A 27,798-nucleotide genomic window follows, 5' to 3' on the forward strand; every position below is an offset into this window, starting at 1 on the left:
TTTGTTCAGTAGTTAACAATGGGTGAAGTTACCTTGAGAAACAACTTCAACAAGAAAAACCTCAAGATCTTTTGGTCTTGCTTTGTCATCCACTCAAAATACAGCATTTTAAAAACAGGATTAAAATGCTTCATTTTAAGGTATGGAAAACAATCCTTCAACATAATTAAAGCTAGCCATTTACAAAAGTGTTTCTTCAAAATACACAAAAGGAAGGAAACAGACTGTATTTAAAAATACAGCATCTGTCACTTGCCATTTTCATTACCACCTCTCCAAAGGACTGAGATCTTGCCAATTTAATTTGGATTCCAACTGAGCCAATTTTAAAATAAAAATTAACAACTGCAGAAAGGCATTTTGGTTGGTTTTAAAACATTACATGCAGTGTAAAACAATGACTTGTTGTTGTCATTTCTATTAAAAACTATATACACCATCATCTCACAATACTGGCAATACAATTCAAGTAAACTTCCCACACATTATACAGCAGCTGCCACACCTGAAGACATGACTAAGACAGAAAGAAACCTAGTCCAGAGCAGGAAAAAAATACTAAGATTTAAAAGTACAATCTTCATTCCTTCTACATTCATGCTATATTAACATATTCTGTTCAGTTTCTTGAAATAGTGCATGAAACAAATAATTCCTGAATTAGAAAAATCAGTTTTTATTTTTCTTAAATATCACAGGGTAACCTGTGAGCACTTCTGGGTTTTCTGTGGATTTTTTAAATGGGGTATTTTAAAATTAAAACAGACTGACTAGTTTTTACAGACAGCTATTCTTTCTAGAGCAAAGTTTACCAAATACATACTGACAAGTGTGGACATAATAGTAGAAGGGATTGCAAGGAAAACTGTATCTAAGGGAAGAAACTACTGTACCTCCTTCACTGCAAGAGGAGCTAATGTGCCACTGTAAAGTATTTCAGTTCTTCACACTGTGCTGCAGTTTTCTTTACAGAACATCACTGATACTGGATCAGCCTTACCTTCTGAGAAAAGTCAGGAGGAAGTGTTTTGGCACCAGTAAGTCGTTTCACTAGAAAAGCTTTCCAGTTTGTGTATTTGTGTTGGATGGCTGTTGTAAATGAAGGGGAAGAAATAAGCCACTGATTTTTAATTGTGCCCGTTAGAGACAATATTAGAGTCTGGAATATGTAAAGAAGAAATCCCAGATGACTATTAAAAGGCCTAGATGACAATAATGACAAAAGGCCTCTTTAGAGAATGAGTGCTACCCAAGATTAAGTTTATAGGCCAGGGTAAACAACTTAATAACAAAGTATAAATAAAATCAGTGCATATTCCCATAACTGATTAGCAAACTGCTGCCACCCCAATCTTAAAAGCTTTGAGTCACATCAGATGGGCTACTCCAAGAAACACAGCATCAGTCAAAAGTTAAAATTATTAATTCAAAACTGATGAAAAAGTTGTTATGGTAAAAGAATATTTTGCTATCTGGATCATGAGCAAATTTAGTCTAATAAAGAGACTCTGAAACCAGTCAGTAAGACTACTATTTACATACTGCGAGGAGGAACTAAGGGCTTCCCACTGGTTGCACACCAACCAACTGGGTGGATGTCAGACCCACAAATGTTGCACCAGAAGTCAAGACTTGAATCATTTTCAAATCCTTCATATCTCAGCAGAGCATTGTAGCCTGAAAGAAAGCATTTTAAAAAAATACAAGAATGAAACAAGATTATAAAATATGTATGAATATTTCTCGACCAATCATCATGTACATTATATTGGTTTTCTAAATGTAATTTTTAATAGCAAGTTGGGGTTTTTTGACACATTTCCGGATGCTGTTAATGCACAGAATTGATTACTTTGATAAATGTGCATGTATTATCATGTAAGTCAATTTAAATAAGATTAAAATTCTTGAACTATAAACCTTTAGAAGTTGCACAAAAGAGGACAAAATTAATTACGCACAGTATCTGCTATTTCATATCTTAGCTCTGCAACCTTGAATTTCTAACTTTTTACCAGTGATTCATACAATGAGGCTTCTTGACAGCTCTTATACCATGTCTCCTTTCAGCTCTGCACTACTCTTACCACACTGTGAGGCAGTAATAATAAAAAAAAAAAAAAAAAATCAAACCAAGGATAGACATTCTCAAGCATCACAGCAGCCAGTGTAGAACAGTGACAGCACTACAATGTACAACCTACAGACACAGCTCTGCCAACCTGAAAAGTGTCAGCATTACTCTCACCAGGTGATCACTGACTAAAGTACTTGATCTCTTCACATAGTTATTTTGATTATTTTAATTTCAACTAAAACACATTTACCTGCTAATTTTATAATTCCAGCTATCCAGAAGACTTTGGTAGGTAGGCTGCAGTCAGTGTTTGGAACCTCCACTCGCACTCCTTCTGAAATATCACCCCAGCAAGTCCCCATGGGAGCCTGTCAGGGTTGGGGTTAAAAAGTCATCAGCTCACCATGTGAAAATATTAATTTTTTGTTATCTCAGTGTTCTACAAGCAACTTAAAAAGACAAAACATTGAATATACATATAACAAACATATGGTTAGAAACCACTGTTTCTATGAGAACCTACTTTTTTTTTTGACAACTATGTGAAATACTATAATTGTATCCAATTATTTCTGTGTATTTACTGAAAAAAAACCGACAGCATTCCAAGTTAAAATAGCAGTTAAGCACAAATTGTACATTCCCAAAGGTCAGTTCTATTCTATGATGTTTCAATTAGGAAGAAACTACTGATGTTAGTAAGAATGGTGGAAATCGCTGTGCAATTCTACTTGCAAGAAAATCATGGTACCTGTGGCACAGACATCAAAACCCTTAAATTCTGCAAGTCAGGCATGCTGCTGGAAGAATGCCTAAAAATTATTTCTTTATTCTACTCTGATGATTTATTATGGTAGGGTTTATCACCCACTGGTTCACATCCTCTCAGAGGAACAGGCTTTCACATCACCTGCAAGTGATCACTCCATGGAGCAGACAAAAAGAACAGAAGGCTCTGAGTGGCATCTTTTTAATGAACATCAGAAGGAAAGGCACAGCAAGATCCCTCACACAGTCCCATGTGAGGAATATGTTAGGAACAAGAAAGAATATCTGCCTGATGAACTCGTAAGGGTTTGCAGAAGCTGGTGATAGAAATTACATTTAGTTTGCTATCTCCAGAAGAACATTTTGTTGAACAGAGCATAATGAAATATCAGTCAAAGATGGTATTGTAGATACCAGAAATGCACAGCACTGAAGAACCTAAATTCTTAACAGTAACTCAACCCAAGTTATATTGGTAACAAGCTAGAAAATTTCTCAGTCTGCATTAAACTTGAGACTACCCAGGAGAGAGATATTCATATTTTGGGTGTTTTATAACAACAGTCATATCAATTCTGAGAAAAGATAAATTCTTATCAGTTCAGAGATTACCCAGCTATCACTGGGACAACTGAAGGAGGGATCCCCTGGCTCTGCACTGTGTCTCATTTACAAAGCTCTTTGCAAACCCAGAGAACTGAACTACTCAGTGGGAATAGCCTCCAACTGCACAGAAGCTACAAGTGAGGAAATCTGGATTAATCCTGAATAACTGAGAATTACAATATTGGAATTTTGCTGGCAATCAGCAATTATCATTAGAAGCACTAGAAGCTGAATTTATCTTAAAAGGAAACTAATTTCTTCACTAGTTGATTTGAGCTTATACAAAACTTAAAACTAGTTTCAACTCTTAAAGGAAATGTAAGTATGCCAGTTGCTATTCTTGAAGCCTGGTCTCTTCATGTTCTGCTATGTCTCATCTACACCAGTCTAGACCACAGAGCTCTCTTCTGCCAACTGGCAGCCAGAGAAAAATCCAATGGAAAAGATGATGGCTTATTTTCACACAAAAAATATGCAAATACAACTTAAGTCCCATCCTGTGATCACTGCCCTCTCTAAATTGACATGTGTAGGGTTTTGAATTGAACTGGGGAAATAAACTTTTTAAACTGCGTATTTTAGCAAATCTTGTTGGCTGTGTGGCTGTGTAGAGATACAGATGAGGCCAAACAATCTAAAATAACAGTGCTAACTAATTTCATAATCCAGTTGCACTGAAGTACATTTTATTGCCTGCTCATCTATTCAGTTGATTCAGAGAGAATAGTATATCAAAACACTTCTCCTGACATCAACTTAAAATGGAAATTTCATTTCCAGAGCGTGGATTGGTATAGACGGAAATAGCAGAAAGTTAAATTTGTCCTTGTCTGTGAAAACATTGGTTCTGCTAGTTCTCCTACACCAATCCATATGGCTCACCCTTTCAAGAAGGAAGCCATCCTGTGCAGCATCATTGCTGAAATGTCAGACAATTATACTGTCCTGAGGGATGGTTTACAGCACACCTGCTACACTGCACTATCTTAGTCTCCTTCACTCATTAGAGATTTTCTTGAAGCAGGATGACCTGGATAAACCAGGGCTGTGACCGCCATCTTCCTTCATCTCTCCTCTGTCTCATCTGACTAATCAATCAGTGCTCGAAGAATGCTTTTAAAAACTCAAAATGCACTAGAGAAGTGTTAAGCCTTACTTATCTGCTGACTCAAAGGTGACTGCAGTCTGGATTGGCATAGTGTGAACTAGCAGAACCATCATTTACAGGTAAGAACAAATTTACCTTTCAGACTCATGACGAAGAGATCCACGTCACATCACTCCCAAACAAGAAAGAGCTGGCTCCTGGCTTCCTGCTCCGGGACATGACCTGGGAGGGGTCTATCTGTGAGCACCAAGGGCCTTCTCTGCAAGGTAAGGTGCAGTCAGGAAGGGCCTGTTTGACAGGAGCACCTAAAGGCCAAGTTTTCCATATATGCACCTAAATAAAGAGCTCACATGGCTTAAATAAGTGGCTTCTAGAGGTTTTGGATGTCATCAACACTGCCATGATTCCGGACTTTAAATTAAATCAGGATTTTAATAGCAAATCCTGATGGTGATGCTACCAATTCCATTGGTACCATGGTGATGCTACTAATTCCTGAATTGTATGGAATGCTGAAACTTCGTGTGTGAGCAGTGCCCCAACAACAGGTAATGCCAGAGGAGAAAACATGAGAAAGGGTTTAAACAAAAACCTTCAAAGCAGAACACTGACACCCAGTGTAGCATCCTGGAAATGCTCCCTTAAACCGCTGGATATAGCTTAAAAACAGATGAAATCAAGAGAATGAAAATATTTTGGCTCAGAATAAAATTCAGGTGGAAGAAAGAACTTCAGGAAATGTTCCTCTCATTAGCAACAGAGTGAAAAGAAACAACTGCTCTGAACTGTGCATAAAATTGTCCAGTAAGTAGTACTAAGAAATAACTCAAACCACTGTAATTTGCTTTCAGTTGTAGGAATGGTTTGAACTAATAAAAGCAACTACAGAAAAGAATAAAAAGTGTTTAGAGGATAAATAGTGGAATGCAGGTCAGCAATGAGCTCACTGTATGTGACTAAACTAGAACTCAACATTAAAAACATTGAGTTTTTGTCCTTGCAGCAGCTATTGCTGCGTGCCTGATTAATGCAATTTGACAAAATAAAGAAAAAGAGGCTGCAAGGTGCACAAATGGGAATTCTGGCATTGTCATGGGCTTCCTGTAGGACATAAACCAAAGCAGTTCCCTACTTCAGTTTACTGAACAATGAAATCATGGGCATGGCCACTCTATTGCTACTGAATTTCATTAGTGTTACTCAACACTCAAGTCTGGAATAAATGTAACATGGAAGCACAAAAAGCACATCAAAATACAAGAGAAAGAACTTCCCAAGATTTAGATACTTCAATTCTAAAATGCAGCTGTTTTAAATTGAAGAAGAAATAACTTCCCAGGAAAAAAAACAAAATCAAAAAAACTGATGTGTGAAATCTACATCAGTCCTGAGATACTGAAGTATGCCAGGTTATTAAAAAATGCCAAATCTTACAACTCATAATTCCTCTAAATTTTCTTTAATATTGATCCTAACGTTCATATCAAATATCCATACAGATATACCCAGTAAAAAAAGTAAATTCAATATATTTTACTGAATAATGAATTTATGGGCAGATTTGTCATGATTTTACTGTCACCTCAAAACTTTGATCTTGAACAGAATAAGCTTTATATATTTGATCACACACATACAGGTGTATGAAATCCATAATATGGATGGTAAACAAACATCAACTAATACAAACTTTTACAAATCAAAGCAATACAGTATACAGAAAATAGCAATAATCTTTCCGGAAAGTCAAAAAGAATACTGTTTTATTATCAATGGAGAGTGGGACAAAGAAAAGGACCTAACAAAAGAGTACTGATGTGTTTTTCAGATTCTGATTGGTCTAAATAATGTACTTTTCAAAGAAATAATTACAGTAAAGTTAAATGCAAATCGTACCCTTATAACACTAACTCCTATCCACCAAAGAAGTAGAAATGTCCAAAGAAAACAGCACGATTTGCATTTTACTCATATGAAAAAGGAAAATGTGGACAGAAAAGAAACAACTTTCAGGCTACTTGGTAGCACTGTTACCATTATCTTGTGAAAATTTTTGAGGTACAATGTGACTATGAGTGTGGTCTTGATTCGCATTACTGGGGCACTGTGCAGCTGAATGAATGAAGCAGTGAGAAATGTTGGAGCATAATTTACAAGTGACCTGACGACTGTAGCTGTCTCTAATACAGGATGCCACACACCCCGAGACATTTGTAGATCCAATAGCACAGTCCATGTTATCAAATGATACTTTTTGATCTGGACTATGAAATCACTTATTACATGTACATAGCTGTGAAAGCAAAGTGCAAACATGCTGACTCGAGCACGCAGAATTTGATACAAATTCCCAAAGTTCTACTAGCACAAGACTCTGTTCTGGGCAGTAGCTGAGGCCTCTGAGCATAAAGGGTACTATTCACAGACTGCCAACTGCCAGGAGCCCTCAACTCCCACTGGTTTATGATCTGAGAGGGCTCAGCAGGAATTCCAGCGCTGAAGAGAAAATATTTCTCTTCTCTCTCATGGACAACTTCCATGAAGAAAAATGTTTGTTTTGATTACAACTTTCAGCACGTAATTTAGATCAGACAAAAACTTTGTAATACAGTACACTTCAACTTCTCAAATTAAAAAATATGCTGAGAAAGCACCTTTTTGTCAAAGGTTTTACTTAAGAGACAGAAGGTACTGACAATATTTTAATTGTCAGCCTAATGTCTCATGTCTAGAATTTTATAAACACATTAAAGACAGATGTGTTTATAAAGACAGACTAAATATTTTCCCCAACCCCTAATTTCCTCAGTCATTAAAGAATGTCTTTTTGTCTGAAACTTTAAAAAAAGAATTTTTTTTTTTAATTTTTAAATTTCAGATTTCTAAACAGCCTTAATTTTCTCCCATACTACACTACCTGGCAGCATGACTGACAGGGAGAATCCGACTAAAAATAAAGAAAGAAAACCCCAAATCTAAATATGTAACAAAAAGATCAGTCCAACACAATGGAACAAGCCTGACTTAATCTAAAAGGCCTTTCATAACTGTTTACAGTACAGCTTGACTTGGCTGGTTTGTTACTCTGCAGTACATGGGATGATTTTGTGACTTGAACATGAGAAAAACAATTCTCAAGCATGTAAGAGCCCTCCTTTTTGTTTATGAGAGTTTATCTATGATGAAAGTAACTGATGGTGCTCAGAATGATTTTAAAGGACAGATAAATTATCTAAAAAGTAGTCATACTCACATCATCAAAAATATTTGGATATTAATGTTTTGAAAAATGAATTCAAGAACTTCCACGGACTCACTTACACACACACAGAGAAGGAAAGCACAAACTGAGAAATACTCACGTGTTTAAAGCAGGTAACAGGAGCTGCTGTAAAGCTATTACTATTGATGTAGTTACCCCAGCTGAAACCTTCCACAGGGACAGCTGCTAAGAGAAAGTTATTTCAGTTAGGAAGCTGCTCATGAGGCACAAATCTTTCAGTGTTTTTGTTTCAGCTCTATTTATATGCTGTTACCTGTTTTTGTCTTTGCCTGGTTTTGTAAAGTTGCTTGGTACTGGGCATATGCTGCTAATTTAGCCACTAAGGGCTGTTTTTGTAGAACTTTAGCCTTCTTTGTTGGAGGTTTACCCTAAAAAAAAAAAAACCAAACCACAACCCAAGTAAATAACATCTTTCTAAATTCCTGTCAGAAAATTTCCACAGGTCTGCAGCTATCTTTAACAGATTTACACTAAAATCAGAAGTACACAGAGACTAAGTATCACACATGTATTATAAAATAAATTTAAAAACCAGCAGTAAGGAGTGTCCAAAAGATGACTTTTGTACTACTATCCCAACTTGAACAGCACTATAGATTCACTGTTGTTTACCTGAAAAAAAGATATCTCTTAAAAGCAGGTCAAAAGGAAGAACTTTTAATCTAACTTATAGCAATGCAAATTCTTGGCATTTGTTGCAATGAATTTGAGACAGGATATAATGATATTTCTTGACATTTTCCTATCTTTTCTTGAATACCACAAACATGCCTGGATGATTACTTGATTAATATTTTAAGTCAACAGACATATGCCTATTTTGCAACTCTATAAAGAAAACCCTCAAACCCAAGAAACTGATCTTAAAACATGCAGCCATCTGTACAAATACCCAATTTCACTACCACAGACGACAGAAAGGATGTAAAGAAAACGGTGTCTGTACCGCTACCTGAAGCCTGGCCAGAATGCTGGCCTTCTTGGAGTTGGAGGAATAGCTTCTGGAGCACGACACACTGCAGAAGCGCTTGGTTTTAGAGTAAAAAGCATCCCGGACACCAACCATCCCACACATCTCACATGTAGCTAATCAGAAGAAAGAAAAAAAAAACCTCAAAATATTAAGAGTGTAGTTAAAATTGCAAAAAAAAAAAAAAAAAAAAAAAATCAGAGTATAGAGGACAGAATGAAGGTCCTGTAAGTGGTACCATGAAACAGTTTCTGAGGGCTTTACCCCAAAGAAAATTGCACAGGAAAAAAAATTTAAAACACCAATATCAGTGAAACAGCAAGAACCTCAAGTTCACTGGTAAAACAGTGCCTCTTTCTGCTCCCTATTAATTTCATCTCCGGTGCAAGTGAATGAACCAGCTAAATCAGCTCAAGCAATTTTTTTCACTGTTCTTAAGGAAGCATCTGCTTTGAATCTGGGCTTGCCAATCTTGGTTTCCTCTAAACATAGAATACTTCCAACCTGAAATAAAACCAGATTTAGTGTTTGATTCATAAATTAGTATATCCCAATTACCCCAGCCCACCAGTGTTTTTTCTGGATAGAATAATGTTTCAGAGATGGACAGCATCACCCACAGCGTATTTCATGACGAGCAAGACTCCGAGACCAACTAATGCCAGTGAGACAACACCCAAATTCTGCCCAGAGAGAGCTCTACACTAATCAATAGGGTTTCATATAAAATATTTTTCCCTGATAACAAAATAAATCTTCCCTTTCAATTTATTTTTCTAGTATCCTCCAGCTCACAGCTAGTAAAGAGTGAACAGGTATACACTAACAGGTTTTATACAGTAGCAGTAATGAAGTTTTCCTAATATAGGAAGAAATATTTAAATGTATTGTACATGTAACAAAGGGCAGAGAAAAGGTATGCCCTGGCATGGATAGACCATACTGACATTGTCCTCAAAGCTCCAAGAATAAAATCAATGCACATGAGAACACACACACGCATGTGCAAACAGAACATGTAAGACAGGAGGGCAGATGTTCCCATACTATTTCTTCCCTGTCAGCAGGATTCAAACCCTCTCTTATTTCAGTTTAGCAGAACCCAAACAATTCCCCTTCTCAAAACCAACCAACCCTAACCCTTTAGCTGCTTTGGTCCCTTTTCAGTTGGGACCAACATTTGGGATGGGACCGTCACAACCCAGCACATGCTAAAATCCACCAATATCCAACTCCTTGCACTCACACAGCCCATACTTACCCATCCCAGATTTGCCATCTGGATAAGTATAAACTTGCCCATTGTTCTTGATAATTGGGAGACTGGATGGCAAAGGAGCAACCTCCTCCTCACTTTCATCTGAACTGGAGCTGCTGCTGGTGTCCTCACTACAACTATCATAACCGTCAAACATCCCGAACGAGTCTCGGCGTTTCCTTTCCACTCGCGAACTATGTTCTGTCTAAAAATTAAAAATAACCAAACAACAAAAAAACCAAAGAATAGCAGAATGTTCTGAATGCAAGGATTTCAAAGTCAAGCTTAAAAAGTTTCACTGCTCAGTCATCAAAAGTAGATATTCTAAGGCACTGCTATATCAGCACAGACATGAGCCATGTATTGCCAATTACCTGAGCATTGGTATAATCAAAACCGGCCAGTTTTTGGTGTTGTGATATACAGAAAGAAAAAAAAAAATCTATCTCGTGATCCACTGAGAATACACAGGAGGCATCCATACATTTAATTTCCTTGGTATCTTTAGAGTTCATTAAGTCTGATGAGCTGAACACTGACAGCCACACTGATCTTATATGCAAATGAGCACATTCCAGATGGCTGCAGCCAATTCCACTAAAATTCATTCATTTGAGAAAGCTGGGCAGAGAAAAGACAGTTCAATCAAGAGGGCACTTATACCACAGCAAAAGGCATGAGAGGCTCTCTGCTCTTATTGGTTTGTGAGGTTATCCATAAATCACTCAGCTCCCCTATGAGTCCATGACTCCCGTGTGAAGCAGGAACACCTCTCCAGCTCACAGGGCTGTTCAGAGGATTAATACATTAACCATTATGAAGAGCTCAGTTACTATGGCAATAGGACCTGTACAAATGCTGAAAGAGAGAAAGGTGACTAATTTGCCACTGTCATATACAAAAAACTTGTTACATAATAGTTTTTTCTATAATCAAAAAATCTGAAGTAGGATAAAACCACACAATTTTGTGGAAGGCATGACAGTTAAGCAATTTCCACCAAAGACAGTAAGGAAGCAAGAGATTAACTGATGTACTTTTTCTGAGGCATATGCACCACATGCATTTTGATACAGTGACAATTTTCACTTATTAATAATCTTACACAGCTCCATTGAAACAAGGCTATTCCTATGTGAGCTGCCCTCATTAAGCTAAAAAAAATTTTTATGGTTTCATATTATTTCCATAATCTTAGTATCTACCTTAAGTATCTTACTATCTCTCTTAAGTTTGAGAGGAAATAACAAATAAAGACAAAAAAAGGAGAAATTCTACAATAAAAGCACAAGTTAAGGGAGTGAAGCATCGACAAGAAAATAAGAAAAATTTAAAAAGCCTTTGGCTCAACTTCCTTTTCCAAGAGCAAATTTTATTTAAAAGTAGACAGAAAAGTAATGGGATCGGGCTTTTCCTTCTTAATTGCATTTGGATTCATAGCTTCAAGATTTTGTCACAATTCCCCAAATCCCTTTCCTAGAGCATATGCCTGAACATCTTTATTGTTAGATCTCATTCAAGCTTTTTTCTGCCACGCTATGCCTTTATTATAATATAGTCTATTTTGCAATCTAAATAAATCCTATTACGGAAAAATTTCCTAATTGGGACAAGGGAAAACTGATTTCCACACTCACCCAATCCTAGAATGCAATTATTAAAAAAAAATATTCTCCAAAAACCCAGTAAGCACAAAAGGTTATGCAATAAGGCAAACACCTTAAACCCACTTACAGTACTTCTGAAACAAAACAAGCAAGTCAGTGTAATGTTAATTACGAATATACACCCCAGCCAAAAAAAAAAAAAAAAAACAAACTAAAAATTGTATTAAACCAAATCAAATTTAGGATAGGGCATAACCTGACAACTGCCTCAAGGCACTGAAACCAGCCCATGGGATTGTTAGAGGAAACACTGAGCCATGGCAGACAAAGCCCAGCCCTGACCCATGCTGGCACCAGTGTCACCTGTCCCATCTGCCACCAAACATGCATGACAGTGACTTGTTTGTGTGTGCACATGTGTGCAGCTTAAGGCAGAAGATGAGCACAACGTTGCCATGGATACAGTGTCCTGCCAATACTGCCAGGAATTTTCAGAGCAGATGATGAAAACTAGTCATCTTCCTCAAGACTTCAGGAACTCCTTACCATCTCACAGTATTTATGTTCTCTTTATCACAGTCTCTGCTAAGATATAAATTGTAATTCCATGTGAACCATTCCCAGCAGTACAACCAGAGCACTGTGATGCTTAGAAGGTTTTATGGACAGATAATTGTGGTGTTTCAAAGCCCAGGGAAGGATGTCCCTCTTCATGCCCTTATCCTCTTTAAAACAGCTGGTCTGATTTCACTAAGAGATTCGGGCTTCATCCCATACCAAGGTGTGATTCTATGGCTTCAGCCCTCTTATGGAGGCTGCAGTACAAGCCTATCTTAGGCTATCCCCTTCCCACTCCAAAATGGAGAACCCTGAACCTATAGGGTGGTAACTTTGCCCAGTGGTCTGAAATGTTGATGCTGCTCAGAAGGAATTGAAGTGCAGCCCATTCTCAGTCCCACTAATTCCCCATGCCAGTTCTGCTCCCACTGCCAGGGAAGGTGGAAGAAGAACTGGAAAGCTGGGGGCAAGGTGAAGGACCAGAAGCTGAAGCACAGGGCAAGATGACTACCGCAACAGTGCGCCTGGCTTTTTCGTTGTTCTTTTCCATCACTTCCATTTAGAATCTCAATATTACTGCTAAGCTCTCTTTGCCAAAATATCCACAGATGGGAAGGAAAACAGCTTCTCTTTGTAAATGGAAAGTTGTGCGCTAAATAAGGAAAAATAATTCTTCAATTTTATACAACTTCAAAAGTAGCAATCATCAAGTTGTTGAGTATACACTATCAAAACAAACCTCATGTATCACCTTTCCATTTACTTAATATTCAGCCAAACTGTTCCAATTCAAAAGTATTGAATATCAAACCTGCAATTCAAATCAGCAGTTTTGCTTATAATTTAAAAATAATACTGTATTTTTCATAAAACATTTTTATCCCAGCTTTTGCCAGATAATTTATGCAGGACATTCTTAATGTTAATTTGTAGTTATTACCTGGATTGCAATTGGGGAAACGACTCCAAATGTTTTGTGAGATTTCAAAAAGGCAGAGTTTGCAGGAAAAAAAAACAAAATACTCTGTACACAAAAGTAGGTGAAAGTTAGGGAAAATGATGTACAAATACCTATGCTGGAATTTTGTTAGAGCAGATCAAAACACTTCTGTTTTGATAATAAACACCACAGAGGTTCTTTTTAACCTGTGTTGAAACACAGCATTTGTAGGAACAAAGTGAACATGAGGAAGCTTTGATAACCCTTCTTGGAGAATTCAGATGAAGAAAAGGAGCTCTAACATCTGGAAGTGAAAAAAGTAGGAGCACTGCTTGAATTCAAAGGTGAAGGACACATCCTTACAAAAAGGACAACATATACCTCACATAGAATTATAACCAAGATAAAGCAGTGGCTTTGGTACAGCAGCAGTTTGCAATTTCTGCTGAGTCCTTGCTAATTGGTTCCACCTTTTTCTTTTGAAAATTAAGTACAAAAATTCCCCTTTCTGATTTTCTAGGGCCTCAATCTTTCTCCAGAAGCTCTCAACCATCTCATCGATAGTTCCTTAAGTGCTGGTGGCCTCTAACACACTATGGTGAGCTTCATCAGAGACACCAGGAAATTGGAATAATCTACCTTATGCACACATTCTCTCTCCCTTTGCTGTTACCCCTCCTATCTTCGGAAAAGGCAAAAGGAGAGCCCAGGAAATGACAGATCAAAGAGCCTCATCCCTGATGAGGTAACAGAACAATGTTGGAAGTCATTTCTAGGCATGTGAAGGACAAGCAATTCTTGATGAGTCCTTTTAGGCTTCACAGATGACAGCAACACCTTGTCTGTCTGAAGCAGCATCTCCTCACAGCAGATGCAGGTCCTTGAATTAAAAAAGAGGTGTGCAAAAAAAAGAAAAAACAACCCTTAAATTAACATAAAACAAGCTTCCTACTCTTCAAAGCTGGACTTAGCAGTAAAAATCATGCTGAGGAGATGGTCTTTTCCTCAAAACACCACCTAAACAGTATTCAACTTCTAACAAAACAGGGACCAGCTTCCTATCTATCCACAGAAACTGCTTGGAGCAGGAGCCTGGCTTGCTATTAAGCAGAACCTTGCAGCTGGTTAATGCCAAAAGAGCAGCAGCTTGAGTAACTACTGTTCCTAGTAGAGTCTATCTGTACACTAAGCAGAAGCAATGCACAAACAAAAGAACAAGACAAACTTTCAGACATTTTGGCAAAGGTTTATTTTTCTAATAAGATGACTGGTTCCTCAACAGAGGTTTTTAGTCAGAGCACTGTGAAATGTATCATGAGCAGCACTAGCAAATTACCCTGTACTATTTGCTCAGGGGGTTTCTTGCATACTTTTCTTTATTGAAGGGATGGGTGGAGAAAGGAACTCTTAAGAACTGCTTTCTTTTTCTGCCCAACTTCCCATTTTCCTGTTCTTCCCCTCCTCCCTGTGAATACTTGACAACAGAGCATTTTTAAGAAATACTCTTAATTAAGCATTACATAAGGCAAATAGTATGAAAAAGAACACAGGGAAACTGGTTTCCCTGAGAGCAGGAAGGCAACTCTAAACAAACAAGAAAATAACCCGTTTCTCACTCTAAACATACATTTTTATATACATATACATACATACACATTGAATTTGATCAACACAGTATAGCATACATTCTTTGAGTTTAGTAACTACTCTTACAACACAAAAAAGTGGGCACAAAGGGTGAGCAATCCATGGCAAAACCAGAAACCATTTCATGTTATTTAGACATCAAACACTTACTCAGGAAATGGCTTTAGTGTCTTGATGAAGACTATGCTCAAGCATTGGCAAAATTTATGCAAAAGAGTTTTGAAGGTAAGAACTTCCAAAAAAACCACCCCATTATTATGTAACCAAAACTATTAGGTAAGTGCAGCTGGCCACAGGAGAAAGATCCAAAGCAGCCACAGAAAGGTTTCAAACCACTCCAAATGGTTGTTGTTATTCTTGAATTCAATCTGGGGCTTGAACTCAGAATGGAAGCAATTCGGAGCTTGGAGTACAAGAGCTGTAGCTCAGCAAAGGTACACCAGCACTTGAACAGAGGCATCACTTCCTACATTCAGCTCCAACCCTCCCAAACAGGACAGAACTATGGACAGATGGGATCAGAGGCCATGGTCAACAATGAGGTCACCATAACCTTCAAGCCAAGGGTCGGTCATAAGACAGATGTACTTTAATCACGTATCCCGGGTGGATCCAAGGGTATTTCCAAGTTTAATTTTAACTTGATGCACAGGTTTTGTTTTCAATAGTTCATTGATGCCTTATGCTAGAAACTTAGTTTCAGCTCTGGATGTTAAGGAAACGCTACAATAGAACTAATTTATTACAACTCTTCTGAATGCAAGTTGGCCAAAATTATTTACAATAGAATAGTAGCTTGTCCCTGTGGAACGGAAGCCTATTTGTGCCTCAGACCATGACCAAAAAAGAAAATTCAAACATGATACCAATTTAAAGAAAACACTTTCAGCTTTCATTAAAAACAAACAAGGACCCCCAAAACTAAACATCTTGGGATTCTTGGAAATCAGAACCAACCAAACTTACTTTTTTTATATAAGCAACTCACCTCTATCTGGAAATGTGCCTTCCACTCTTATTATAAGTAAAATCTCTGCTGGAAAATTACAGAAATGTTTTTTCCTGTCTCTTCATTTGCTATGTATGACAGCATTTTGTCTGAAGCCAGTTTCTGCTGTTTGCCAATGGTTTTGTCCATAGCCTCTTCCCCAGGGGGTTTCACACAAGAGGGGAGACTCTTTCATAAAAAAATATATCACATTAGCAGGAAATTTTGGAGGGGGGGGTGTGATGATTAATCTGTGAAATATCTGAGTTTTGATAAAAGTAAAAATCTATTACAAACTCTATCACATTTCTATAAGGCCCTTACAGGAGTAAGGCAAAGGAAGAGGCAAATATTTAACTTTAAACACTGTGTTACCATTAAAATTAACAAACAAACAAAACCCCAAATTAAATAACAAATTTAAATGTAAAGAACCCCAAAACCACCACCAACCCAAAACCAAAGTCTTCAACACCTAAATTCATTACACATGCTCAGAGCCAGGTTCAGCAAAGGATCCCACATCCCCAGAGCGTACCAACTTACCTGAGAAATGAAGGAATGCAGTAGTGGTTTGCAGAAGATATGAAAAGCCTTGCAAAGTTAAATCAAATTTTAGAAGGTAAGAGAAAAGAAAACCAATGAGAGAGAACTTCTCTGAATTTTACCACTGCTGGCAGGAACAACTTGCACTTTAAGGAACAATGAAGAGAATTCTTACTTTCAGTTCGCAATCTTCCTGCATGTGCACAAGCCCACATATTCTCAAGAACAACACTTAAACTGTTCTTGGGAAACAAGATCCCTCTGCATAGTTTCCTACAGCCTACATTACCCACTTCCTCAAAACAACACCTAGGCCGAAGAAATGAGTAAAGACAATTAACCTGCCAAGTTCTATTGCCTTCTTAAGGGAATATACTATTTTAGTTCTCATTGAAGGCTCCAGATTAGACTCTCATAGCCTTAGTCCATTCCTTTTAAATCAAAATCAAACTGTTGAATACAATAAATAGGTAAATGCAGGTCCTCAAACCTGCAAGATAACTTAAATTTAAAATACAAGAAATTGCCCTGCAGCTTTCAGTTTTGACTAGGTTTAGATTTGAAAAATGGCAACAGTTTCCAGACACATATTAAAATAAATTGCCTTTTCACACACTGAATTTTTTACTCTAATCAGCATATGCTTTGTAGTAGGACTTCTAATTTTCAAAGCCACACCAGGCAGAAAATGCTACACTTTCAAACATTTCCAGTAACAACCTGAAAGTGAAACTGGTTTCACGAGTTTACTACTCCTCACAAAAAGAACAAAGTCACAACATCAGAAGTCATAAAAATCGCACGGAGCGGGAAGGGGGGGCGGGGGGGGGGGGGAGGGAGGGGGGAAGTGGCCGCAAAAAATCCAAGACTTTTGGTGCGCTGACAATAAAGAAAACTCTCCAACACTTAACATGACAACGCTAGAAAAATGAACTTTAAAGGCTGGAACTACAGGAGGAAGTTGCTGAAAGCCGGCACTATAGCGGAGCAGGGGGAGAAGCGGTTCCGAGTGCGCCCGCGAGAAGCTGAAACTTTTCCCCGACACAAGAGGAAAGAGGGGCGAAGGACTAAACTCGACCCCGCACAGCCGGGCTGCAACAAAGGAGTACAGCCGTGCCGCCCCTAGGTGCCAGGTGCCCCGGCCAGACCCCCCCCCACGCGAGCAGCAGCGCCGGCCCGGCCCCTGGAGCCCCGGGCGGGCACAACCCCTCGCACCTCGCGGGGCCGCCCCCGCAACAACCGGGGGTGTCCCCGACTTTCTCCCACACACTGAGAGGCCGCCTCCCCCCGCACAGGCACCGGGGATCGCTCAGCTCCCGCCCCCGGCTCAGCCTGCACCGCTCCCCCACCAGGGGCTGAGGCTTCCACGGCACTGCGGCGGCCGCACCACCCGCAGGCTCCGGTACTCACCCGCTCCTTTGTGTTTTCCATCAGGCCCTCATGGGCAGGAGCCGCCTGCTGCCTCTGCGCGCTCGCCCCAGGGACTCCGGCGCTGCAGATACCCGCGGTCGGGGCTGGGCCCGGCGGGGTGGGGATGGGCCGGGCAGTTCAGCGGCTCCGAGCGCCGGGAACCGACCAGGACCGACTGCGGCCGCCGGAACATCAACAACACGAGCGCACCGCTGCGCAGGCGTGGACACGCCCCCGCCGGGATCGGACTGTGCGGAGGGGCCCCACTGCCACATGCCCCCCCCACCCGGGCGAAATCATTTGTTACCGGGGGTGGGCACTCCGCGCCCAGGCAGGAACCGAGGGGCATAAAAGCAGCCATGTCCACCAGCGAGTAGCAATGCCCATGGGATGTCCCGGTGAGCGGCCGATGAGCAGCCGGCGGGGGACGAGTGTTGCCTCCTGGATCGGGGATTCCCCCCCCGCGGGCTCGCAATGGAGCGGCCCAGCTGGGCCGCGTCACGTGGCACTCGGGATGGGCGGGTAGCTGGGAGCAAAGGGAGGGGAAGAGACGAGTCACGTGACCCAAGGGTGGCCGCCGGGAGCGGGAGATTGCTCACATGGGGCGGGGGCAGGGCAGTGCCGTGAACCTATCGCAGGCGACGGCGGGGCCAAGTGGGGAGGTCACGTGACGAGGGTGCTTGTGTTCCGGTTCCGGGTCTGGTGCGCGATGCATGGTCAGGCGGCGGTTGTGGGGCGGGAGCGGCGAGTGGCAAAAGCGGGGAGAGTACCCAGAATGAAGGCGACGAAGAAAGTGTCTAAAGTGACCAAAGCAGGTAAAATGACGAAACCCAAGCGGACGGCGAAGCGTCTTCCTGCTGTGGCGAATGAGGCGGCGGCCGCCGAGGCAGCGCGACGCGCCCGCCACCTGAAGGCGCTGAGCTGCGTGTCGGGCGCCGAGCGGGAGCTGGAGGAGCTGGTATTCGGCGACAGCCTCAATGGGGAGGAGGATGAACTGCTGCGGCGCCTGGCCGGGCCTCGACGGGTATGGCACATCCAGGCCCGACTCGACAGCGGCCGCCCTGCCCGCTCGCTCCCCGGGCTCCCGGCCGTGTCCCCGGTCACGCGGTCCGTTTGATTGCTTTCAGGTCACTGCTGCAGAGGGGAAGGGCCTCCAGAAAGAGTCCAGCGATTCGGGGATGGAAAATGAAGCAAAACGTGACTTACTGCTCAAAAATCCGGCCTGGGTAGATGAGGATGATGAAGCTGAGGAAAAGTAAGTTCAAGTTAGGTGATGGGAATGATGTATTATACTTGGGAGTGCTTGGCCTTGGTTTGAACGGTGTTTGTGTTCTCTTTGTTTTTACCCTCTAGTGTTGATATGACCCATAAGTACAGGAAAGATTTCATGAAAAGTGATGCCGAGACAACTCTTACTAAGAAAAAACTGAAGAAAAGACTTGAGGAACAGTGAGTTTTACTAATGTTATGTGACTGACTATATTGATCTCATGATCATTGCTCTCCACGTGGGTGCCAGAAGAATATTACCAGACTCTTTTCATTGGCACCTAGAACAGGACAAGGAGCAGTGACCATAAACTAAAAGTTCCATCTCAACATGAATAAGAATTTCTTTCCATGGAGGTTAACAGAGCACTGGAACAGCTGTGGAGTCTCCCTCTGGAGACATTCCAAACACACCTGGACGTGTTTGCATGTCACCTGCTCCAGGTGACCCTGGTGTAGTGGGGAGTTGGACTGGATGATCTCCCTTCCAAGCCAACAATTTTGTGAGCTAAAATATATTTGACATTCAAAGTCACTTTTCTCTTTATCCACTGTTCTCATGTGGTCTCCTTAAAGTCAGTGGTTCATTTGTCTTCTAGGGAATTATACAAGAAACAGTGAAATCCTAATTTATTTTTTTTTAATTAAAAGACTTGCATTGTGTTCTAAGTAGAAGTAGTCCTGCAGAATTCTGACTGTGCTTCTTCTAAGTACTTAACTCATAGAAGGAAATTACTGTCTCACAAAAGTTATGATTTTTTTCTCTTTCCTCTTTTTCTCATAAGGTTTCAACAAGCCATGGGAGGAGTTCCTGCCTGGGCTGATCTAGAAAACAGGAAGAAATCCAAAAGGACTTTGAGTGACAGTAAATATGCCCAGTGCTATTCTGATAAGTGTTTCTGTGATTCCCTATTCAGTTTGCTAGAAAATAATTACTTTTGATGTCTTCTCAGCTTGCTTTCTTCCTTCAGTGTGCTTTAATTTAATTCATTTCAGTGAGGAATGTATTGATTTTGCTGTGGCTACTTGTGCAATTAGCTGATTCCACATGCTTTGGTTTAATGAGGTGACAGTGATGAAGATGGTGATCTGCTACGCAGGACTGGCAATTTCATTACAAGCTCAGAGTCTCTGCCAAGAGGGATTTTGAAGGTAAAGACAAACCTTATCTTTCCACTTCAGCTGGACTTAAGTGCACATTTTGACTCTTGTTGGGTATAAAATTAGTGATTCTGTGAATTTGTTTCTGCAGCTAGAAGCTTTAGAGGATAAGCAAATTGAACAAATAACACTTTCACATGAAAGTATGAAACAATAAACTGAGCTGTATTGTTTGACATAAGAATTTTCTGCACTCTCAATAACATCTTGTAGTAGGATTTCAATTTCTGCAGAGGGAGAATGGAATTCTCCCACAGCTTTGAAGTGACTGAAATGATCTTTAAGAAGACAGCCTTAAATGACTATTTCTCACACTGTCTCCTACAACTATCTTAGATGAGTCAGAATGCAGCTGGTTTTACACTCAGTTTTAATGCAGGTAGAAATGCTGCTGAGTTCAGCCTGTGTTTGTACTGGAGCAGCTCCCTGAACAGGGTGTTTGTGCTCTGCTCGTGTCACGCTTCTCAGAACTTCATCACAGGGCTTGAGGACTTGTAGCATAAAGAGTAAATGGCTTTTTATCCAGCATAAGTGATTGTTGGGTTTTTTTTTTTTAACTGTCTGATCTGTGTTGTAGATGAGCACCTGCCCTCCTGCAAACCAGGAACGTTTTGCCAATGGAAAACTGGTGACAGTGCAGTTTCATCCCTCAGCTCAAGTGGTGATGACAGCTGGGCATGATCGTTCCGTGTCCCTCTTCCAGGTGAAGAAGTTCAGTTTGTACTCTGCTGATGGTCACTAACATGGAACCTTTTTTTTGAGTGTACATGAAATAGCCTGGAATGGTAGACTTTGTTTTCTCTCTTCCTCTGCACACCGTCAGTGGTTATGCAATGTCTGTGGTTACAATGGAAATTCCTTGATTAAAGGCATCTTGAAAGGAATTTCCACCTGTGACTTCACACCAAGCACATGCAGAGTACTGGCAAATTCTTTGTCTCAGAGATTTTAGCTGAAGATTTGTGTTTAAAAACATTTGGCTTGAACGTTTGCAAGTGACAAGTACTAAGGAGATTTTTTTGTTCCTAAGTTGTTTGGAGAGCCTGTAGTGGGGGGAGCAGTCCACTTTGCTTTGAGACTGTAAAATTACTGTGAAGCCATGTTGGGGATGGAGAGGCTATGCTGCAGGAAGAAGGTGTTCATCCTGAGACACTGCCAGGCTCCTCTGAAAACTAAAGATCCTAATTTTATTTAGGAATTCTTAGCATGGCCTAGTGTCACTGAAATGGTCAGACAAGTGGAATGTGATACTCTCACAGAGCTGCAAGAAAACCCAAATCAAAGCAGATGTTTCCATTTAGAAAAAGCGTAGTAGAAGTGATTATTTGAGCAAAGCACGGGCAAGATGAGGAAGGGCAAGAGGTGTGAGGTCTGTCAGAAAGGCAGGGAGTGTGTGCTACATTAGATGCCTGCTACATGAGGTGAGGAACTAAGAAGCAGATCATTTGTAGGAGTGAGGAAGAATTTAAGGCTTCCCAGTGGTGTACCTCTTACTACTTAAGTCTCAGCTGAGAAGTTGGTATGATTTTTCTCTGTAAAAGTATTTGATGTATTCCTCAATATGACAACCTGGTTTGTTACTTTCTTTTTTTGAAGGTGGATGGTATAAGGAACCCAAAAATACAGAGCATCTATTTAGAGAGTTTTCCAATTTATAAGGCTCGTTTCAGTATGGATGGAGAACAAGTTATAGCCACTGGTACTCACCACAGCATGTTCTTTGTGTATGACATGATGGCTGGGAGCATCATCCCTATCCCAAAAGTACGAGGTATGTTTTGCAGCTCTGAGTGTCTGGGCACAGTTGAAGCTGTCCCAAATGGAGATGGCATATGAATTTCCTTTCAAACGAAGTGTGGTGGGTTGTTGGAGGTTGTATTTTTAACTTGTTTTCAAGGAAATAAACTACCTTTACTGTTAATTGTCTGGGATATTAATTATCACACATGAGCAAGGTTGAGTTCAGCTTCTCTGTGACAGCATATGGCAGAAATGAAGAGCTGGAGTCAGGTTTTAGTCATATTCATCCTAACTTTAAATAATGAGGCCAAAGAATAAATTGCACCAATTTCAAGTTTCAAATCTCTTTTTAAAGGTGTGGAGGAAAAATTCCTCAGAAACTTTGAACTCTCTCCAGATGGATCATTTATGCTGCTGATTGGAACTTCAGGTTACCTTCACTTGCTGTCCATGAAGGTACTTTCTCTGCATGATGTAGCTTTGCTTCCTTGGTGCCTTTTCCCTTTTGAGTCTGCTTTTATCTCATCTGCAAGGCAATCTAACTTTCAGCTGAAGCCAAGGTATGACACGTACTGTGACAGCCCTCAAAAATGTGCTGTAGAATCAACCCACTGCACCTTTAGGGAATTATTTTGGACACTCTGAGACTTTGTTCCCCAGCTCCATGGGACTGGTGGAGCTCAGGGTAGTTCCATGGGGTTTTCAGCTTGAAGAAGTCATGTGTCAGTGCTCTATTTCAGCTTGCACAAGCAATGTGCTGGCAAGAGGAATGGAAACAGCATGGGAACAGGCACCTGGGGGTGGAAGAAATATAGGACTGCTTTTTTGGGAGTCATGCTAGTGCCACCTGCTGTACTCTGTTCATGAATCAGGCCAAACAATGATTCATAATGCATAGAGCAATCTTTCAGCTGAATTTTAAAATGCCTTATGATGGCAGGTGGATTTGTTTTAAACTTTCACAGGGAAAAATACTTTTAAAGAAGAAAGTTCAGTTTTGTGTAACTCAGACCCTTCAGTGAGGGAGCAAACAAGTGTTGATCCAGCTGCAGTTAGACTCAGGAGCTTGTGCTCTGCTCTGCAGGCACTGGCAATGTTGGTGCTGTCTCTGAATGTCGGGGTAGATAACTTAAGATTTTTGTGGGACAGGAAACAACTTTCTGTAGATTTTTGGAGAATCTCTGTCAGCATTGTTCTTCATCCTGCAGACAAAAGAACTGATCAGCACTATGAAGGTGAATGGAAGGTGCACTGCCTCTGCTTTCACCCCAGACAGCAGTAAAATATACAGCTATTCAAGTGAGTATTGCAGCAGCTCTAGTAATAATTCCATTAAAATTGCATGAGTTCCTAGAAGTCACTTCTAGTTTTAGAAAAATAATTTTCAAAATTTATATTAGTATCTCTTCTAAAAATACAACCAAGTGATCAATCATTAAAGAATGGAATTAACTATTTTAGTGTGCCTTTAATCGTTGGGGTTTTTTTAAAATACCCTAAATTTGATAATTGTAAATTAACTTGTAGTTGTCATCTAATTAATTTTTTTTTTAACAAAGTTATGTGTATGTATGTTTTCTCTAATATTTTTCATTCTGCAACCAGAGGAAGGCGAAGTTTTCATTTGGGATGTGAGAAGCAGAAAGAGTCTACACAAATTTGAAGATGAAGGTTCTTTGGAAGGAAAGTGCATTGCTGTTTCAAAAAATAACCAGTATGTGGCATGTGGGTAAGTGACAAAACTTTGACAGCTTCTTCTGCTATCATTTTGGAGCTCTTCCAAAAGAGCTATGGGTGGCTGCTGAGAGTGTAGGAACATGGTTTGGTTCTAATAAGCAAAGAGTAGGCATGAACAGATTAATATTTCCTATTTTATGGTAATAATTACTTTTCTCTTTGTAAGTATGAAATACCATACTACACCTAAAACAATAGGAGTGATACTGGTATTACTACTGCCGTTTTTGGGTTCAGCAGTTAATTTTGAAATCACACTAAAATCACAAATTCTGTAACAGCAATGTTGGTTCAGGGTCTTCTCCCTTTTCTAGTTCTTTTCCTTGTGCTCTAAATTTGGCTTCTGCAAGGCAGCATGTTAGCATTTCAAAAGGGGTCTCAACTCAAAGCCACAAGCTGAAGCTGTTTCTCCAGATTTACTGAGATGCAGTTTCAGCAAGTGTCTGGATTCTTTTAAATGAGAATAGCAAATAAATAGAAAAGTACAATATATATTTTCCTAGCTCACTGTAGAAGAGGATTTTTTAAGTGGGCTTATGCTACGATTACTAAAAAAAAACCAAAAAAAACAAAAAAACACCACCAAACACAAAAAAAAGCAAAAAAACCCCCAAAACCAACCAAACAAAAAAACCCCCCAACAAACAAACAAAACCAAAAAAACTTGAAGTTACTAAGTTACTTCAGAATATTTTGATACCAAGATCTCCTTGCTTTGAATTCATCCTGGTAAGAGATGGGCTTGTCAAGGCTCTCCACAGTTGAGTCTCTTGTTATATAAGAAAAAAAAAAAAAACACATTCCAGCAAAAACCTAAACTCCTCCACTAGATACTTGTATAAACTCCAAAGGAAAATCAAGCTCCAAACAAAATATTACTTCAGACTCCAGTAAATAATTGGAAATTACATTTTCAGGTAAGTAGGGGTTATAGATAACAAGACAGTATATACTGGAATGTTACTTTTCAGTATAATCTTTGTTCATTTTGTTCTTTAGTTCATCTTCTGGAGTTGTAAATTTATACACTACTGATACCTGCCTCAAAGAAAACCGTCCTAAACCAGTAAAGTCCATAATGAACCTTGTTACTGCTGCCACCTGTGTGACCTTTAATTCCACTACAGAAATTTTGGCAGTAGCTTCCCGTGACACTGATGAGGCTGTCAAATTGGTATGTTCAGCTTCTTTTTACAATATTTATTTTAAATCTTGCTCTAAATACTGCTGGTGACATAATAAAACTGATACAAAGCAGATAAGGGACTGCAAAAGGTGCTGGACCAACCAGATCCGGACATGGCCAAGACACTCTGCATTTACTTTTATTTTCTTTACTAAAAGTTGCTTTGAAAATAATGTTTTGTAGTTTAGTTTACCTTTTTTACCTTTTTAAAATGCTTTCTAAAATGTCTGGAAGTGTTTGAGGCCAGGTTGGACAAGGCTTGGAGCAACCTGGTGTAGAGGAATGTGTCCCAGCCTATGGCAGTGGGTTGGAACTGGATGAAGACTCTAAGGTCCCTTCTAACCTAAACAGTCTGTGATTCAATTTCAGTGCTGTCAATATAGCTCAGCAACAAATGTGAGTTTTCAGTGATTGGTCACTGTAACCATCTTACTATGGGTTGTTTTTGCCAGCCTTAGCAGAATTCTGGCCAACAGAGGAACTGTTGAATTAATCTGAGGCTTTGTAGGCCTGAGAATTGCAGTAATTGGTTCCATGATGTGTTCCCTGCTCATTTTCTCCAATAGACTTCTATATGTAGAGTCATGTAGGGTAGGAATATAACTGAACATTTGAACTTAACATTGAGCTTCAATTATAGAATTGTAGTTTTATTTTTAGTGGTTTTTTTTTTCCCAACTTAAAATTCTGACCTGTTTCTTAATAGGTGCACCTTCCTTCATATACTATATTCTCAAACTTCCCAGTCTTCAGAAAAAAACAGATATATCTTACTCAATCTATGGACTTCTCTCCCAGAAGCGGATATTTCTCTGTAGCAAATAACAAAGGCAAAGCTTTGTTATTTAGGTAGGTACTAAGTTAGGTCCATTAATCCCACATAATGTGTTTATGTTCTGTAAGATGGGGCAAATGACTGTAAGTGAAGTGATTCCTGATCTGAATTACACCTGATGAATTGCTGGAGTCTGGAGTTGGCTTTCCCTGCTGGAGAACAATCCTTGTTCTTTGTCTGATTATGCAATACAGCCTGATTCCATACTTTTTGATTTTCCTCCCCTGCTGGTGTGGTCAGGGGTGAGGAGCAGGGCCAACTTTAAGCAGGAATTTTTTTTTCAACTCACAACTTCATGGTGCTTGAAAAACTGCTTAATTTTAAGATGAGAATTTAATGATTTATCAAGACAGACAAGGAAATTTTATGAAAATATTCCTAAATATGAATAAATCTTGTGATTTGTCCTTTATTTGAAATTGAACTGCATATTATAATGGCACTTAAGTTATTCTAGCAGGTGGATGTTTGCTTTCTTTTACTACATCTGTGTTTCAGATTAGCTGAGGATTCTCACTGACACTGCTGAAGAGCTATTGTTTCTTTGTGTTGCCCCCTCAACAGATTACTGAGAAGTTTTAAATCTCTCAATTATTTTTTCTTTAGGCTGAAACATTATTCATTCTTCTGAAGGAAGATGCAGGAGAAAATGAACCAGTAACTGAGGTGAAAACAGCACTAGAAATGTTTACAGTATTGGCTTGAGCAGCCTCAAAATTTTCATTTTGCTGCCTCCACTTCTTTATAGATGGCAGGAAGAATTTCTTAGCCCTGTGTGATCTGTCCTGCCTGGGTCACTCATGATCTGGAGTAGTACTGGCCTTGTCACTCTCAGCTTTTCTGATAATGCAGCAAGTTGATAGTTCAACTAAAAACCACCGCCATCCGGACTGAGTTGATTATATTTAAGTCAAACTCAGCAATGTTGATAAACAGCTGCAGGCTGGCAGGAACTTGGCTTGATCCTGTTCTGGAGTATTGTGAGCCCGCAGAAGTCTGCATCATTTCAAATTCCCATTGCAGGAATTACTGAAGTTTGAAGCATAGTTTGTGTGCAGATATGATTTTATTGTGCGCTTAAATGTCTTCTTGGGAAACTGGGAAATCTTGTAGCCTTGACAATAATACACTAGGTTGACAAAAACTGTGTTAATGAGGAGAGGCTGAACTTGTTTAGACTGGAAGCAGCTCTTCCTGCTGCATGTTAAGCTTGCATAGAATTTTGTGATGGCTCAGTGTTTGGATATTACTAACAAAATTTTTTCAACTGGTCTTTCCCCAGGTTTTGTAACCTGCAGATAAAACGATGCTGACAAAATCAAAGCTTTTTTTTTCAATTATTATTAATTTTTTATTTTATATGGAAGTTACAAAATACTAATAGAATATATGTATTTTAAAATTTCTTTGTTTTAAATAAATGTACCTGGTAAGTTTTCAGGCAACTTGTTTCAACTTTTTCCAATGCTTTGTGTAAGTTAACAATGAGATTTTATTGTTTGGCACTCAAGCTTGTGTCTTCTAGAAGTGCTTGAATGTCTTAATTATTATAATTATGTGAAATATTCCAGTGCTGAAACAGAAATTTTGTGCAAACTGATCTCTGTCCCCCTGAGAGCCTTCTCAGGAACCCCCGGCCAGGCCCGAGTCGGCAGACACAGGGGCAGCAACCCTGATATGGCCAGCTGACTGTGGGGAGTACACCTTCTCATGCCCCGAGGTTGCTGAGGGCAGCTAGGCCAGTCACCTTTGCAGCAGAGGAGACCCTAGAGACATCGGTGGAAGAAAGGGGCTGGCTCTTAGCAGGGGTTCATCCAAGGTTTTATTCAGGAGCTCCTGTGCTTCAGGGGGCCTCCTGCTGAGAGCCCCAGGAGATGTGCCAAGGTTACATGTAAAGGGAGGAGGAAACCAAAAGTAGATAACATTTTACCAACCAATAAATGACCCAAAGGGATGGCCACTAAGGGATAGATGCTTAGGACAGTGTATAAAACAAGTCTCAGAGGGCTGACTCCTGGCCTCTGGCCAATCACTCAACATCTTGAACCAAAGCTTCTACATGAAAGGGATGGGATGCTGGGTGATTGACAGAGAGCCAGGGTGG

The 27,798-nt window shown here is 39.9% G+C and overlaps 2 protein-coding genes across 12 annotated transcripts in view; one reads left to right on the plus strand and one right to left on the minus strand.

Annotated features, from left to right (window-relative positions):
• The window catches only part of MBTD1 (mbt domain containing 1), a 35,530-nt gene extending 17,528 nt beyond the window's left edge, over window positions 1–18,002 (minus strand). Inside the window, exons 1-10 of one of the 11 annotated variants that reach the window (XM_059864016.1) lie at window positions 17,767–18,001; window positions 15,811–15,999; window positions 13,815–14,055; window positions 10,074–10,275; window positions 8,789–8,928; window positions 8,096–8,210; window positions 7,922–8,007; window positions 2,328–2,445; window positions 1,543–1,677; window positions 1,001–1,089 (exon numbers count right to left, since the gene is read on the minus strand). In XM_059864016.1, coding sequence (XP_059719999.1) covers window positions 1,001–1,089; window positions 1,543–1,677; window positions 2,328–2,445; window positions 7,922–8,007; window positions 8,096–8,210; window positions 8,789–8,928; window positions 10,074–10,227 — 837 coding nt within the window. In that variant the 5' untranslated portion in view covers window positions 10,228–10,275; window positions 13,815–14,055; window positions 15,811–15,999; window positions 17,767–18,001. Of the gene's footprint in view, window positions 1–1,000; window positions 1,090–1,542; window positions 1,678–2,327; window positions 2,446–7,921; window positions 8,008–8,095; window positions 8,211–8,788; window positions 8,929–10,073; window positions 10,276–13,814; window positions 14,056–15,810; window positions 16,000–17,766 lie in introns of all 11 variants that reach the window. The other 10 variants (XM_059864015.1, XM_059864007.1, XM_059864011.1 and 7 more) reach the window with 10 other exon arrangements.
• A 436-nt stretch (window positions 18,003–18,438) lies between these two features.
• On the plus strand, window positions 18,439–27,139 carry UTP18 (UTP18 small subunit processome component). Its single transcript, XM_059864220.1, has 14 exons — window positions 18,439–18,790; window positions 18,894–19,021; window positions 19,120–19,215; window positions 19,821–19,900; window positions 20,102–20,187; window positions 20,774–20,899; window positions 21,793–21,967; window positions 22,292–22,392; window positions 23,145–23,235; window positions 23,542–23,665; window positions 24,673–24,847; window positions 25,566–25,708; window positions 26,301–26,360; window positions 26,977–27,139. Exons 1-13 carry the CDS (start codon window positions 18,476–18,478, stop codon window positions 26,323–26,325), a joined length of 1,665 nt encoding a protein of 554 aa, XP_059720203.1. The 5' UTR covers window positions 18,439–18,475; the 3' UTR covers window positions 26,326–26,360; window positions 26,977–27,139.
• The last annotated feature ends 659 nt before the right edge of the window (window positions 27,140–27,798 follow it).

The sequence above is a fragment of the Haemorhous mexicanus genome, chromosome 20 (genome assembly GCF_027477595.1).
Source record: "Haemorhous mexicanus isolate bHaeMex1 chromosome 20, bHaeMex1.pri, whole genome shotgun sequence".
NCBI classification, from domain to species: domain Eukaryota; kingdom Metazoa; phylum Chordata; class Aves; order Passeriformes; family Fringillidae; genus Haemorhous; species Haemorhous mexicanus.